Genomic DNA, 14,830 nt, shown 5'->3' with positions numbered 1-14,830 from the left:
AGAATGAGAATGAGAATCCCAAGCAGGCTCCATGCCCAGCACAGAGCCCAGTGAGGGTCTCAGTCCTACAACCCTGAGATTATGATCTGAGCTGAAATCAAGAGTTGAATGCTTACCTGACTGAGCCACCCAGGAGCCCCTAAATTTTATAATTTTTTTAAGTTGGCTCTATGCCCAACTTGAGGCTTGAACACATGACCCTGAGATGAAGAGTTGCATGCTCTACTGTGGCAGCCAGGCAGCCTGGTAAATTTTCTTGGTAATCTTGTTATTTTTCTTTTCCTGCAGCATTGGCTAGGATCTCCGGCACAATGAATCAAGTGATAGTAGGATCCTTAACTTGTTCTTGTTTTTAAAGGAAATGCTCTGAGTATTTTAACATTAAGTATAACATCTGCATAGGATTTTGTAAAGTAACTTTTATCAGGTTAAGGAAGTTCTTAATTTCTATCTAAGAGTTTTAAACAAAAATTAGGGTGTTGCATTTCTAACAAAGACCTGACTACTGAGGTGATTTTATGGTGTTGTTCCTTTGTTAATATGGTACATTCAGGAGCAGCTAGGCCATGTGAAAATTTATAAACCGTCAAGTCTCAGTAGGTTAGTTAGCACAAGTTCATTTTTTATTCATGTAAAGTCTAGTATGGGGCAGTTGGGGTGGTCTCAGTCTGGTTTCTCTCCACTTGGAACTCTGCCACTTCAACATCTGGAATCTAAGTGTGTCACGGTGGGGAAAGAGTGAGCAGAAGGGTGGCACACATGCTGAGTTCCCAGCCCCAGTGACATGTATGTGGCCCCTCAGACCTCATGGACCTGCCTGCAGGGGGGCTGGGAAGCAGAGTCTCTCCGGTGCCCAGGAAGGAGAGGTGCACCAGATGGCGGCACCCGAATAAGGTGTCTAGTACATTCACCAGCATACTGATAGTCCATCCTTGCATTTGAGGGTAAACCCAGCTTGTTTAGGGAGTACTGATTTTTATACACTGCTGGTTTGAGGTTGCTAAGATTATTTTAGAAGTTTTACACAAATATTTGCCTACAATTTTCCTTACTCTTATCTGGGTTTGATGTCAAGACTGTATTTCACTCCAGACGAGTCAAGAGGTGTTTCCTCTTCTGTTCTCAGGGGCAAGCATGTAAGACTAAAGCTACTTGTTTGGCATGAATTGCTGGTAAGCCTGTCTGGACTTGAAATGTCTAGGAGTGGATTTCAAATCAGACTTAATTTCTTTAATGTCAAGTACCTCCTCTCGGTAGCATTTAGCATGGCTGGAATAGTTCACTGGTGGGGATTTTCAGTTAAGAGGGCTGAATGACGTAAACTGGCCTACAGAATGCTAAGGACCCAGGATCTCTGTGTGTGTGGCACACGTGTAAATGATGACACTGGCAGAGGCCTGCCTGACCCTGTACCAGGGATTAACTCACTGAGCCGCCTCAGACCTATGAGGTAGAAGCTGTTGTTATCTCTCTCCTAGCCCCTGGAACACCAGGACGCAGAGAGGGGGCCGCTTACGTAAGGTCACTTCGCATATCAGCTGCAGAACCAGGACCAGAGCCCTTAGTAGCCTAGGGTGAAGGCCCTCCAGTATGTCCTGGCAAATGCAGGACCAGAATGACCCAAACCCTCCCTGACCAGGTTCCTAAATCATGTACCCCTAGTGAACAAAACAAATTGATGAATGGGTGATGGTTTAAATGAATGTGTAGGGTTTGCCTCTCACTCTGCTGGAGGGAATGGGGTGGGGGGTCATCACACCCGGAGAAGACTGACCCTGTACCACCCAATGGCTGAGATCTGAATGGGGTGGGGGGGGGGTGGGGGCGAGAGAAGGGTCATTCACAGGTCACCTGAGCATCCTGAGTTTTGCTGGGTTAAGTATGCAGATTCCTAGTCCCCTCTGAAGGTGGCAGTGGAACCCAGGCATTTAGCCAGGGTGGGTGGTAGCAGCCATGCCCTGTGGTTCTGGTTGGCAAGCTCAGTTCAGATGTCTGTACCTGGCCTGTGACCTCCAGTCACCTGCAGGGAGCTGAGGGCCACACCAGGCTGGTTCTTGGTAGAGGCAGCTAGTAGAGGACTCAGCAGCTGATGGCCCTACCTCTCAGACACTGGGAGATGGGCAGGATGGCAAAAGGGGATGACACACAGGCTGGGATTAAGTCCATCGGCTCATCATGAGTGGAGGAGCCATAGCCCATATCAGACAGAGAAAAGATTAGAACCCATTGGGCTGTTTCCAAGCCTGTGCATGCTGCCTTGGGGTGGTATGGGGATGGAATCTTAGAGGTGTATCTTCAGACATGCTTTAGGGGCTTTGAAAAGTAGCTCTAAGTACCTCTGTGACCCCAAATGCCACCCTAGAAATGGATGCTAGGGGGCAGTAGAGGATTAGCGCAGTAATTGACTTACGGAGCACAAGACTGAGGAAGGAAAATTCTAGACAGGCTGGTGGCCTCTGTCCACCCTTCCCAAACTCCCCCAACAGTAGCACTCGGGTGTGGGAACTGGGATACACGACCTGCACCCTAAGTGTGCCAGAGCCCCGCCTGTTAGGGGGGCAGCTCCGATTGTCACTTGGACGCAGCTTTCATTGGTGTTTATTTTCCTTTCATATAAAAGTTACAGGTTTGAAATGTCTGCAGGAAGATGCCACTATCAGCCAGGTTAGTGGGAATATATATATATTACAATGTAACACGGGGGAGGTGTGGGGGAAAGGGAGGTGCTTCTGAAAAGTTGGGTTCGTTCTGACCTGGCATGTGCCTGCCCTTTCCCTGGCTCCAGCCCCATCTGCAGGTAATACCCTGTCCTGATCCCCAAGACAGATGGATCACAGCCACACTGCAGTGCTGGCACAGGGTTGGGCAATCCCAGAACCTGGACGGTGTCCTAAGGAGGCGGAGGATGGGAAGCCTGTCAGCCAATAAGTTAAACACATACGGCCCCTGTGGTTCTCACCCAGAGGCCACCCTGACACACCAGCCCCTTGTTCCCTTACCCCCCCCCACCCCCCGGCACTGCCTCCTTCCACCTGGCAGGGCTCCCAGAGGAGAGGGGAGGGCAGGTAAAGGCCCCTCTACTCCTACATCCACCTGCTTACAGGTGTGTGAGGCAGAAACTCCACTTTAGTATTGGCGCCCCAGCAGCCCCTACACACAAAGCAGCATCCAGCAGAACTGGGTCAGGCGCGAGGCAAGACAGGACAAGACGGCAGTGAGGGGACTCAAAGTGGGCACCAAGCCGACCCCAGCACTGCTGAAGAACCTCGACCACACGCTTTAAATAAGAAAGTGACACATTCGGCCTGCTACAGCCAGATTGCTGCCGGAGGGGGCATCGCTGGCCTTTCACGGATCTTCTCCCCTCTATGTACAAGACCCCAAAACAAGAGTGAAGAAAGCCGCTCAAAACCTATGAAGGTCTCAGAGTGACATGGTTAAGAAGCTGGATCCTGGCATTTGTCCAGAAGTGAGCACTGTCACACAAACCAGGACCCATGGGGCAGGGGGTGGGCAGCAGCCTGGAGGGGACTTCCAGGCAAACCTGCCTCTGACTGTCCACCTTTCCAGCGAGCATGGTTTCCAGTGAAGAGGATGGAGAGAGCAAGCCTGCCCTGGGGTAGGAGCCGTGGCCCCCTCCATAGCCACGTCGACCCTAGCCCCCTTGGGGACATCCCATCCTCCCCTGGGCAGAGCCCACAGCACTGGTGGAGAGGCCTGAAGAGCAGTTCCTGGCTCCAGCGGGATGGAGCAAGGTAGGAGGGGAGCCCATGGGGCAGGGGGACAGAAGCTGGAGTTTAAGGCACACAGGAAGTGATGGAGGAGGGGCCGCTGGCCTTCCCCAGGACAGAAGTGCCCCTCCACTCTCCAACATAACTCACCCAGGAGCTCTTGGCCCCAGCTCATAAACCGAAGTCCTCCCTTGCTCCATCTTCTTCCCAGCTCCCCAGAGCGACAGGTGGTCAGGGAGACGAAGGGACAGGGAGAGGGCAGTTTGGAGCACCGGCTCCAGGGCTACTGAAAGGCTACCGGCTGAACCTTTCTGGCCCCAACCAAAGCTCACACCATCTTGCATTTTAAAAAGCAGGGCAGGGCAGGGAAAGCTAATGGAGCCTCCCTGGGTCTTCTCTGCTTTCTGCCCACTCCACTGAAAGTCCCTTTCGTTCGAAGTCACCAGGAGTACAGCCCCCGCTGACCTTTTGAGGGTCTTCCACTCACTTGTCATTTCAACAGACCCAGGACCCTGGAACTTAAGAAGGGGTGAAGAGTCCCACCGTTCCATGGTCTGCTGACTGCCCTGTGCTGCTCCCAGGCAGAAGGGAGAGGGGAATACAGAAGTGAAAGCAGAAACCAAAACCAAAACCAAACCACGGGTTCACAAATCAGGAACAAGACCTGCCTGCTGGCTCCGCTGCGGGCCTGGCGTCCGCTCCCACGGAGGAGGGAAGCAGGAAGCTGCTGGGGCTCCTGCCCAGCACAGTGGAGGGTGGGCTGGGCCCTGGGGCCGGCACCCGTGCAGCCCACCCGGGGACAGGTCCAAAGTCCCTCCCGGTCTCAGAGCCTCTCTTGAGCGTTCTCCTCGCTCGTGGCACCTGCTTCTAGGTCTTCTCCTCTCGGTCTGTTTTTCTCCTTGTTATGTTCCTAGGTTTGATTTTCAGAGAGAGTTCCCACAGAGCCTCCTCCGCCAGGTGGTCACTGAAGTCATTGAAGAAGTTTATGATGTCATCATTTCTTCGGATATCATAGTGCCTGGGGGGGGGGGCCTCCAGTCAGGGCCAGCAGGGGCCAGAAGCCTCCCCGAGGGGCCACGTGCATCATCCCAGCTACCAGAGCAGACCCTGGACAGTGGGGCTCCTCATAGGGGGAGGGCTTGCTGCAGCATTCTGGGTGCCCTTCTACATGCTGCCCCAGGAAGACCCCATCTCGCAGGCCCATGTCCTGCAGGCTCCCAGTATGTAGTGTGCAGAGAACAGGCTAGGCTGGCCACCATCTCGGGGTGCAGACCCCATTCCTCTGCCATGCCCCCCTCACTCCTTCATCACCTCCCCTCTCTCTGCTTGGGGGCCAGGTGCTGAGGGCTCCGGTGTGGCCCCAGCCCTGCCCCACAGGTGGCAATACTCACGCTTGTTGGAAACACCGCATGCTGTCCAGAATGTTGAACTGCTGCCACCGTTTGGAAAAATTCACCTTCCCGTCAATATAGTCTGGGTTTCCCAGGTGAACAAAGGTGAGGTCCTGCAGGATAAGCCCCCTGGGAGGATGGAGAAGTCCAGTTACTGCTTCAGAAAGCACATCTGGCATCTGTTGGTCTCTTCCAGTGTGAACTCCTGACCTAGAAACTGTGGGTCCCTGGGAAAGCCAGCTCTGCTATGAGAGCCTTGTAAAATTAATAAATGAACAACAAAAAAAAAACAAAAAACCCCAAAACTTGGGAGGGAGGCATGGGGGGATCTTCTCTTTGTTACAGGTGCTTCTCACTAAAGAGGATGTGAAGCCATAGGGTGAGTGACGGGGCACAGATGACACACTCAGGAGCCCAGCTGTCTACCCTTGAGGGGGAAGCAGTAAGGGCAGAAAGGCAGGGGACTTAAAGGCAGCCCCCACTGGGCCACTGCAGAGTCTTCTACCCCTTTATGGAGATTCTCAATTATCTGCCAGCTTATTAAGGGCTCTGGTAACAGACCTGTGTAGTTTTGACCCTGTCCACTATTTCCTTGCTATGTGACTAAGGTTGTTTTCCCCAAACCCATTTCCTCCATTCCATGGCTCACACGTGGGGAAACACTCTCAGGGCTCCTGGGTGACTGGTGGTAGGGCCCTCAGCTCACTGTAAGGTACAGCCAAGCTGAGGACCCCTAGGGTTCGGGGCCAGGGAGGGGGGAGAGAAATCGCCCTCCTGGCGGAGGAGGGAAGGAAACAGATGTGGGACTGGGAGATGGGAGAGCAGGACCATTTTCACCGGACCCTTCCTTTCTGTTTAGAAGTAAAACACACTCCTCATTACACAGTTTAAAAATAGAACTGTCTAAGCTGGAAATCTACAAGGGAGGGTTTCTCTATCTACACACACGTCTTGCCCAGAGCCCCCGGGGGGCTGGTCTATGTGGGCTGGAGTGGGGTCTCTACTTACAGGTATGGGATGCAGGGCGGCTCCACCTCGGACAGGGCGGCCCGGTAGGCGCGGAAGGAGGACGAGCTGTCGATCAGTGTACAGTACTCGGCCAGGCCCTGGGCAGCAGGGACAGTGTGTGAGGGCCGGGATGGTGCTGGGGCACCAGTTCCAGCCTCCTCACTGACCAAGCCCTCACCCAGCACCCCAGAGATAGCCCTGGGCCCTGCCTGAGAGACCACGCCTTCTATGGAGAAACAGCCCCCAGGACTGCTTGTGCGTGCTGCAGAACCACAGCTCTGAGCACCTCATGCCCACCGTGGGTACCGGGGCTGGAGCTTGGCCTCCTGCAGGGTGCCAGCCTGGCTCCAAGTCTGCCTTGGCTCCCCATCACACTCAAGACATAGCTATCTAGGCATGGTAGGGGATCTCAGCGAGGTGCCACTGCTCCCTTCTGCATGCAATGTGGGGTTCTGGCCAGTCCCATTCTCTGTTTGCCCATCCCCGTTAGCTGCCTCTCACCCTGGTGTGTCATCTCCTCAGGACCTCCCCGGTGCTTCTGCGGCAGCCACAGTGAATGTCCCACACTTCTCCATACAACAGTCTTACAACTGTCCCTTCATGTCAGCCCTTGAGATAACACCTGGGTGGCCCAGCGGACACCCAACCCCCATGAGAGCTTTGCCTCTTTTCTCAAGGTACTTCTCCAGGCCACCCCAAGGCCCTCATGGTCCAGAGCGGGTCTCCCCGCCAGTGACATGGCCACGCCGGCGTCTGTCCTGCTGCTTGAGGGAGCCAGTCTATATATTCTTCTGTTGCCTCTGACAGGAATTCCCTTCCTTCCCAGGAAATACTTCCTGTGTGGGTCTTGGTGGATTGATGCTTCCTCAGGGGATCTCCCTGACCCTAGAATGGGCAGACCACCCCATCCTTTCCCCTTTGGCAGTTAGCCTAAAGAAATCATCTAACAGGTCTGGCCTGTTCAAAGCATGTCCCCAAGGACTAATGCAGCCCTTAGCCCAGAGCAGCCCCTGCAGAAGCATGGGTGCAAGGAAGGAAGGCACCAGTGAGCAGGGACCCAGGTACAGGCCTGAAGCCCAGGTGGGAGGACCCTATGAGTGGATGACCCCAGCACCAACCATGAAGTCCCTCCGGGCCCAGAGATGGGAGATGAGCTACAGCAACCAATGTGGGGGTGGCTGGCCACAGAGCAGAAATCTGAGTACCTTCCCCAACAGCTGGCTTGCCAGGGGCCAGGTGGGCCTCCCGCCTCCTCCCTCCCAGCCACTCACCTCCGAGGTCTGCTTCTGCCACTCTAGCCTGCGGATGGGAGCTGAGTCCAGTGCCGAGAGGATGGCCAGGTAGGAGTTAAAGTTGTTCAGCTTCCGTAAGTGCTACAGAGAGAGGTGAGGAGGCCGTGAGGTAGGCCTGGGGTCTCTGAGCAGGGCCTGAAGGAGCAGACTCTGGGGAGGGCATCCATGGTTTACCTTCATGATCTTTTTTTTTTTTTAATATTTATTTATTCATGAGAGACCCAGAGAGAGAGAGAGAGAGAGAGAGAGAGAGGCAGAGACATAGGCAGAAGGAGAAGCAGGCTCCATGCAGGGAGCCCGAGGTGGGACTTGATCCCAGGACTCCAGGATCAGGGTCTGGGCTGAAAACAGGTGCTAAACTGCTGAGCCACCCAGGGATCCCCCTACCTTCATGATCTTGATGAACTTCAGTAGCAGTCGCTCCCTGTCCTGGGCTTTTTCTTGTAACATGATTATTGACCGGACCCTGCATGAACCAAAGGGGAAAAGATTGCTGAGTTGACCTAAGGGGTCCCGGTGGAGAGGGATGTGGACACCTGCACTGCATGCCCACGGCTTCCAGGTGCCAAGTACAGCCCTTGCCTCTGCTCTTGGGGAGCTCAAAGCAATCCCAGGGACAGGCCAAGAGGTCCCATGGCCTCAGGACTAGCTCAGGAGGTGAGTGAGCCTGTGGGTTAGGAAGCCATCTTGAGAACCAGAGCAGCAACTAAGAAGCCAGCCTTGCACGAGGACCTCACTGTGGGCTGGAGCCATTGCCAGTCCACTCAGAGGGAGTGCTGCTTCTGCTTTGTCTTTGGCTCCACTGAGGGGCACCTGCCCTTAGCACACCCCGAGGACCATGGCTCTGAGTGGGGGGGTGTGCCCAGCAGGGGGCTGGGTTGGAGGCTGGGCTAGGGCTGTGTGCAGTTTCCGTCTGCCCTACACGCCATTGTGTCCTATGGTAGCTTGCTACGGTCAAGCTCACTTGCTGAGGAGCAGAGCACTTCATGCAGTGGGGAGAAAAGCCAGCAAAGAGGGAGATGACCCAAGTTCCCTTCAACAAACAGTCCTTGAAGCATTTAAAAAATGTTAGACGTTAGTAGCAGTAGTGAACTGGGTGTAGGGTGGGGTTGGGCACAGTGTGGGGCTGTGTAGCTGCTATGCTCTGACTATCCTTGGTTCATGCTGAGAGACTGTGGGCACCTTTAAGTCCCATCTTGAAAAGCTAACTATTCTGTTTCATATTATAGTATAAACATGCCTTTAGGCTTCATTTTTCTTTAAGGATTCAGGCCTAATTAAAGTATTAACAGAATGTACTCTTTTAGGCAGAGAGCAGGTGATGTTCAGCCCTGAGGCTGCCTGGTGTGTGGGGGAGCTGTGATCAGTGCAGGATGGCACAGTCAACACCCCTGCCTCTGCTGCCATCTATGGCAGACACTACTAATCGATCCTGGCACTCCTCCTGGTCTCAGACTCCTCAACTAGCCCTCTAGGCGGCAGCCCGTCCAGCGTGTTCTCTGCTGCCTGCAGTTCCCAAGTAATGCCCAGGGCCCTGGAAGGAGCTGGGAGGAATGAAAATGGCATCTCCCCTTTGCCACCGGAGTGCTCTGTGAAGGAGAGCATGGGAACCCAGCCAGATGTGCTACGATAGAGAACTGGGGCTTTGCACAGCCACTCCTTCTTACCAGTACGACATGTTGTTGAAGTGCTCCGTGAACTGGGTCAAGTTGGGGCTTTTCTCCTCATTCTGTTCTTTTGCCCAAAGCAAAACCTCAGGAATCTGAAAAAGGAAATAGATTGGATGGAGCTGGGGCCCTCTGGCTGCCCTGCGATGGGCAGTTTCTCCTCCTTAGGGAAAAGAAGCAGCTGTTCACCAGGGGCAAAGGACAGCCTTCTCCCGAGCCCCACTTAATGCCATACCTCTATTTTATAAAAGAGCTCAGCATCCAGCAGTGTCAGCTGCTCGGCTATTTCATGGCTGTGAAAGTCATGCAAAGTCCCTGGCCTGGAAGACAGAGGAATGAGATGAGCAGTCGGGACAGGGACGGCAGGAGCTGGCTGACTGCCTTTCTGCAGCCTCAGAAGCTGGCGCCAGAGGGAGCAGCTGCCCCAAGCCTTGCTTCACAGCAGGAGGATGGCAGCTTCAGAGCTGATCAATGGCAGGGCAGGACGAGACCACACTCCTGCTGGTGACCATGGTACCTCTGCTGGGTGGGTCCTGTGGCTCCCCTGGACAACTGTGCTGCCAGAGAATGCAGCCTGACCCCACTGCCGGGGCCCAGTGGCAATAGAGATGGTACCACAGAGATGAAGGCTCAAACACTCGATGACAAGCAAGTGATGTGTCAGCATGTGTGGCTAGAGGACTAGCAACAGACTAGAGCCCATATACAGGTTCTTAGGAATGCTCAGGATGGCATGGGGGGCTGGCCAAGAATTCACAGCTGCCATGTTAGTGCTGGGAAGACCAGAGCTGACCACAGCCCAGAATGTATTTGCCTGTCTCAGTAAGTGACCCCCTCCACCAACCCCTGGCCTTGCCTCCTCACTTCCTGGTAAAAAGTGTTTTTTTTTTTTTTTTTTTTTTAATTCAATTAGCAATAATTGAGCCTCAGATAAACCTCATTGGCTTCAATACTGCCACTGTGCAAAGCTTTATTTATTTATTTATTTATTTATTTATTTATTATTTATTTATTTATTTATTTATAATCACACATCATGACCCTGGAGAAGAGGCCCAGCCCCTGGGGAACTCATTGGGCTGTCCATAAGACACCTCATTGTAGAGCCTGGCGGGACCAGGACTGGGGAGGGACACTAGGGGAAACGGAGTGGAGAGGTAGCTACCAGGCACAACTCCTGCCAGGGGTGGGCTGGAGAAGCCACAGGGTGGGGGGGGGCAGCTGGTGGCTCACCTGGCAGCTACCCCCCTGGCTGCCAGGGGCTGGTCGGAGTTGGCACACCTGAGCAGCTTCTTCTGGTCCACCTTGTCCAGGATGTTCTTCCGGAGCACGCGGGCCAGGCTGAGCTCCCCGTTGCACACCAAGCGAAAGACCAGTTCCATGAGCAGCTTCAAGATCTCTTCTGTCAACTCCACTAGGCTAGAGGAGCAAGGGCCACACAGTGAGGGCCAGGGACACAGCACAGGAAGAGGACTGCCGCCACTGGGCCCAGAATCCACCTTAGAATACCCGAGGGTCACATGGCAGGGACCAGCAGGGCTAGGAGACCTCTTAAAGGAAGAGAGCAAGAAAAGGTGTCTGGACGGCTGCCTGTATCCTTGGAAGCTCTGGGAGTAGTCCCACTAGTGACACGTAACTGCCGTGCTCTCAGCAAGTGCTCACTGGCACTGGACAAGCACCAGGGCACACCTTAGGGCCTGGGCTACCAAGACAACCCCATTCAAATCCTGCCCCGGGGGAAGCCCCTGGCCCCTTTGACCAGCTGCCCGCAGGACCCTCCTGACTTCCCTCCGCACAAGGCTTTCTGTAAATGCCGGTCTCACAGCTGTGCCTTCCGGGGCTGAGGCCGGCCTCCCCTCAGAAGGGAAATGCCTTGAAGGAGGGGGCCTGTGGTTTCCTTCATCCTGGCTCTCCAGACCTAGGAGAGGGACTGGCTGGATGCGCACTTGTTAAGTGAATGGTAATAGTGGGTGCTGAGTCAGGGCCGGGGGGCTGGGTGAACGGAGCTGAGGAGAGCAGGAGGGGGCTGCCATGGCTACTGGTGTGTGAGGGATGGCCTCCACGAGGAGACCGGCATGGCTCGTGGCTGGATCATTCTCTCCAATGGTCTTGTTCAGGTGGGCAGGAGCAAGCTGGATCCAGAGCTGCAGGGATCTCTGCGGATACCCGGCCCAGGAGAAGCAGATGGAATGAGCCAGGATGCCCCAATCTCAGCAGGGAAGCCTGCAGCCCCAGTGGGGTGCCTGAGGCCCCCTGCCACCTCGTGGGCAGAAGCACTCACCAGAGCTCATCCACCACTCGCACCAGCACGAAGAACGTGTTCTTGCTGACGCGCTTCTTGAAGGTGTCAGCGAAGGGAGAGAACTTCTCGTACGTGAAGCGTAGGTTAGGGAAAGCTATTCTCATGTGGGCAGGGATGGGGTGATGGGAGGGGAGGGCGACCTTCTCCCCACTGCCAGTTACCGGGTGCTCGTGATGTGCAGAAGCCCTGGGAGTGAGACACCCTCCCCCGCAGCCATGCCTGCAGGACCACTTCCCCTGTGCCCCAAGGCCCTGCCTTTCTGTCAGTTCCCACCAAAGCTTCCTGTGGGACTTACTGAAATGCCACAGGCTGCCTGGCTGAGGCTCAGGTGGAAAAAGGTGGTTAAAAACCACATGCCCTAAAGCCCCTGGTCTCTGGGGGAGGTGCTTCCGGCACTCTTGCCGTAAGTTCCCTCCCAGAGTCTCTGGGTGGCTTCAGATGCCCCCACCCCTCAGCAGCCACACACCTGGCCACCTCCAGCTCTTCTCCAAGGTCGTGGTCTCTGCCCAGAGGGCATAGATTCTTGCCATCCTCTTGTGATCACCATTGACTCTCCAGACCCTGCTCTGGTTTGTCCTTCCTGCTCTCCAGGGATCTCTGGGTGCTCATGAAGGACCCTCACACCAAGGACTGTCCCCAGAGCCTGCTGCAGAGAGTGGGTGCTGGGAACTTGAGCTCAGGAGTGTGTGCTGTGCGCACAGGGTGGCCACTCTCCCACCAAACTGCTGGTCACTTACTCTCTCTGAGCCTGTTTCCTGGATCATGAAATAGGCAGTAATATAAAGGCATATATAACATGGTAATGAGATATCAAGTGGTTTTATAGCTGAGTGAGCCTTCATGTGCACGGGCTTTGCATCATGCACATGAGAGTTACTATCACCTGCAGAGCCAGGCCTGTGAGCAGCTGAACATGTGATGTGAGGCTGTAGGGAATGTGTCTTTGCAGTGGGGACTGTCCACTTCAATTCTGAGGGACGAGGTTCTCTAGGGCTGGGGCATGGGGACAGTGAAAGGAGCGACAGAGGGTCAGAGGATGCAAGAGGCCGAGCCTCAGGGCACACAGAAAAGGGAGACAGCCTGGAGGACTCAGACTTCCTGCCCCAGGCACAACAGCTGTCCAGTAGATGGCAGTTACGGGCTGTAATGGAGGAGGTGGCCTGGAACAGGGGGCCAGGGGCTGGCCCACTGTTTAGAGCAGCTGCTCAGGTTAGCCTCCACAGGAGGGGCAAGTTTGAGAGGAAGTCCATGACAGTGGGTCCTAGGGCCTGGGGTCTTCCTTAACTGCTACTGCACAGAGTCATCCTTGAAAGGGTGAGCCTGTGGGGCTGTACAGTTTAAGGGTAGGAGCAAATTGGGTCTGGATGTGGTCTTTTTGTCCACTGCTGCATCTGCCACCAGGCGGAGTGGCTATGGCCTTCCCTGAGGCTGTTGAGTCTTGACTCCCTTAAGCCCCACACACTTGGGACTCATCACCTCGATGGCCTGGGGTTCAGCTAGCAAGCTACAGATGCTGGTGACCTGGGTCTCTGCCGGGGTCTTTGTGTTCCCTCCATCTTGGGATGTGTCGATTCTTTCTACCTCCTTCTCAGAACTCCTAAGTGACCACAACTGCTGTCAGACAGCACACCCATGATCCAGCACTTCATGTCATCTCACTCAGCCCTTAGACAAGGAACGAGGCTCGAAGATAAAGCCTGGCCTGAGGTAACAAAGCTGGGGCACAATGGAGCAGGGCTGAGCACCAACCATAGCCTCCTAGTTCCCTGTGTGAGCGTGCACAAAAGGCCCTCTCTCCTGGCTGGCTCCCAACGCTCTGTGCCGTGAGAGGTGTGAGGTGTGGGGCCAGGGTTGGGGGCCACAGGAAAGGATATCTGTACTGCAGCTTCTTGATGAGCTCCTCTGGGGTGATGAATGTCCTGTAGGTGGTCAAGAAGGCCTCACAGTACAACACCAAATCTGGAGTCAAGAACAACTGATTAGTGATGCCTGCCTCACACATTTGCCATCCTTGACCACATGTCAAGAGCTGCTTGTCTGTCCTAAGACTCTGATGATTCAGAATCTTAATCATGGGCACAGAGAAAATAATTCAAACTCCTCAGCAGAATTTTGAAGCTAAATTATAGGTAATACTTTAGATGGCAGGGCCCAGGAACAAAAACCCTGGGAACTTCCATATATTAAGAGATCTAGGCTAAGGCTGGAGGGGCAGAGCTTGGCATGCTGTTGGCACACACAAGTGGGCACTCAGGTGCCATGGAAGGGTGGGGCCAGCTGGGAGTCTTCAGCTGGTGGCAGTGCCTCCTTTCCTGGGCACTGCTGGCCAATGAGAAGGCTCTTGACTGCCCTGCCCACGGGGTTCCTTCTGGCCCGGTGGGAGCAGCAGAGCTTGCTGCTCAAAGCTGAGGACAGGAGCCAGCTCCCACTTCAGCCCTTTGGATAAAATTGAAACTGTCCCTCTTGTCCAGCTGAGGCTAGTGCCCAGGCAGGTGTGGAGGATGGTCTGCTGCAGAAAAGCACAATGACTGTTTCCTGACTAGGCCCGTGTGGCACACTGCCTCATGTCAGCTTTGTGCACCTCCCTGACCACTGGGGACCTCTTCAAACAGCTGGTCTATTTTTCAAATTCTCTGCAATGTGACCATTTCTGTACTATTTTCATAATTTAACATATTTTGGGAAATCTGCTGTAAAAAGAGGGAAATGGTCATATATAAAAATAAAATTGGTGGGTTAGGGTTTCAGGATTGGGATGTTTTAATTCTTTACATAACTGGCTTTAATACTGTTGTCACATCGCCTTTCAGTAACTTTCAAAGATATAGAAAGAAAAGGAGTGAAGGGGGGGCCAAGTGTGGGCCCTGCAGCGCCCTTTCCCCTTCCTGACAGAGGTCAAAGTCACGGCATCTTCTTTCCCTCTCCCTGCCGGAACAAGATGTGGAATGACTGTTCTTTTGCTGGCACAGAGTCCACCCAACAGTAGATCCCCTGCTTTTCTAGCCATTTCAATGGATCAGTATGCTGAATGGGGTGGCCTTGTGCTGAGGGTCAGAACCCCATCCTATGACAGTGCCACCCCTGCTTTAAGACTAAGGCTTCTGGACAGAACACATGCCAGGGTCTCCTTGTGGAGGCCATGAGTGAAATCCTGTCTAGTATCTGGAATAACATAATGCGTCAAACATCAGGAAAAGTAGAAACAGCTACCTATGTGTTCTCATAATGTTAATATTGTTGGCCAAGCTCTGCACTTGAAACTCACCCTCTGCTGGCCCTGAGGGTCCTTGGGGTCATCATTACCCTTCACCCATGGAGGACTCACACTGAGAGGGCTGGTTTCATCCCCAGGGTGGGCTCTCTGTACAGTTCTGGAGTACCAGGCCCAGGTTCTGATCCCCAGGGCTGGCAGGGCTGTGGGGCCAGCCCACCCTGAGAG

General features: G+C 54.2%; 1 protein-coding gene, 1 long non-coding RNA gene and 1 pseudogene across 16 annotated transcripts in view; 1 reads left to right on the top strand and 2 right to left on the bottom strand.

Annotated features, from left to right (window-relative positions):
• Positions 1-601: 601 nt before the first annotated feature.
• RAPGEF1 (Rap guanine nucleotide exchange factor 1) overlaps positions 602-14,830 on the bottom strand; it is a 137,522-nt gene continuing 123,293 nt past the window's right edge. For all 15 annotated transcript variants that reach the window (XM_025475553.3, XM_025475556.3, XM_025475554.3 and 12 more), the window contains 10 exons: positions 13,266-13,350; positions 11,371-11,463; positions 10,323-10,508; positions 9,325-9,409; positions 9,090-9,184; positions 7,810-7,888; positions 7,402-7,503; positions 6,131-6,228; positions 5,123-5,251; positions 602-4,749 (listed from right to left, as the gene is read on the bottom strand). In XM_025475553.3, the coding sequence (XP_025331338.1) occupies positions 4,599-4,749; positions 5,123-5,251; positions 6,131-6,228; positions 7,402-7,503; positions 7,810-7,888; positions 9,090-9,184; positions 9,325-9,409; positions 10,323-10,508; positions 11,371-11,463; positions 13,266-13,350 (1,103 nt within the window). In that variant the 3' untranslated portion in view covers positions 602-4,598. The remainder of the gene's footprint in view (positions 4,750-5,122; positions 5,252-6,130; positions 6,229-7,401; positions 7,504-7,809; positions 7,889-9,089; positions 9,185-9,324; positions 9,410-10,322; positions 10,509-11,370; positions 11,464-13,265; positions 13,351-14,830) is intronic.
• On the top strand, positions 5,096-7,471 carry LOC118355767 (uncharacterized). The gene is made up of 3 exons (XR_004818840.2): positions 5,096-5,227; positions 5,468-5,501; positions 7,348-7,471. It is a non-coding gene; the product is annotated as an uncharacterized LOC118355767 (long non-coding RNA).
• Positions 9,977-10,059, bottom strand: LOC112677721 (U4 spliceosomal RNA; annotated as a pseudogene).

Source organism: Canis lupus, chromosome 9 (genome assembly GCF_003254725.2).
Source record: "Canis lupus dingo isolate Sandy chromosome 9, ASM325472v2, whole genome shotgun sequence".
NCBI classification, from domain to species: Eukaryota; Metazoa; Chordata; class Mammalia; order Carnivora; family Canidae; genus Canis; species Canis lupus.
Note: the sequence above shows the minus strand (reverse complement) of the source record. Positions and strands in the feature narration are given on the sequence as shown.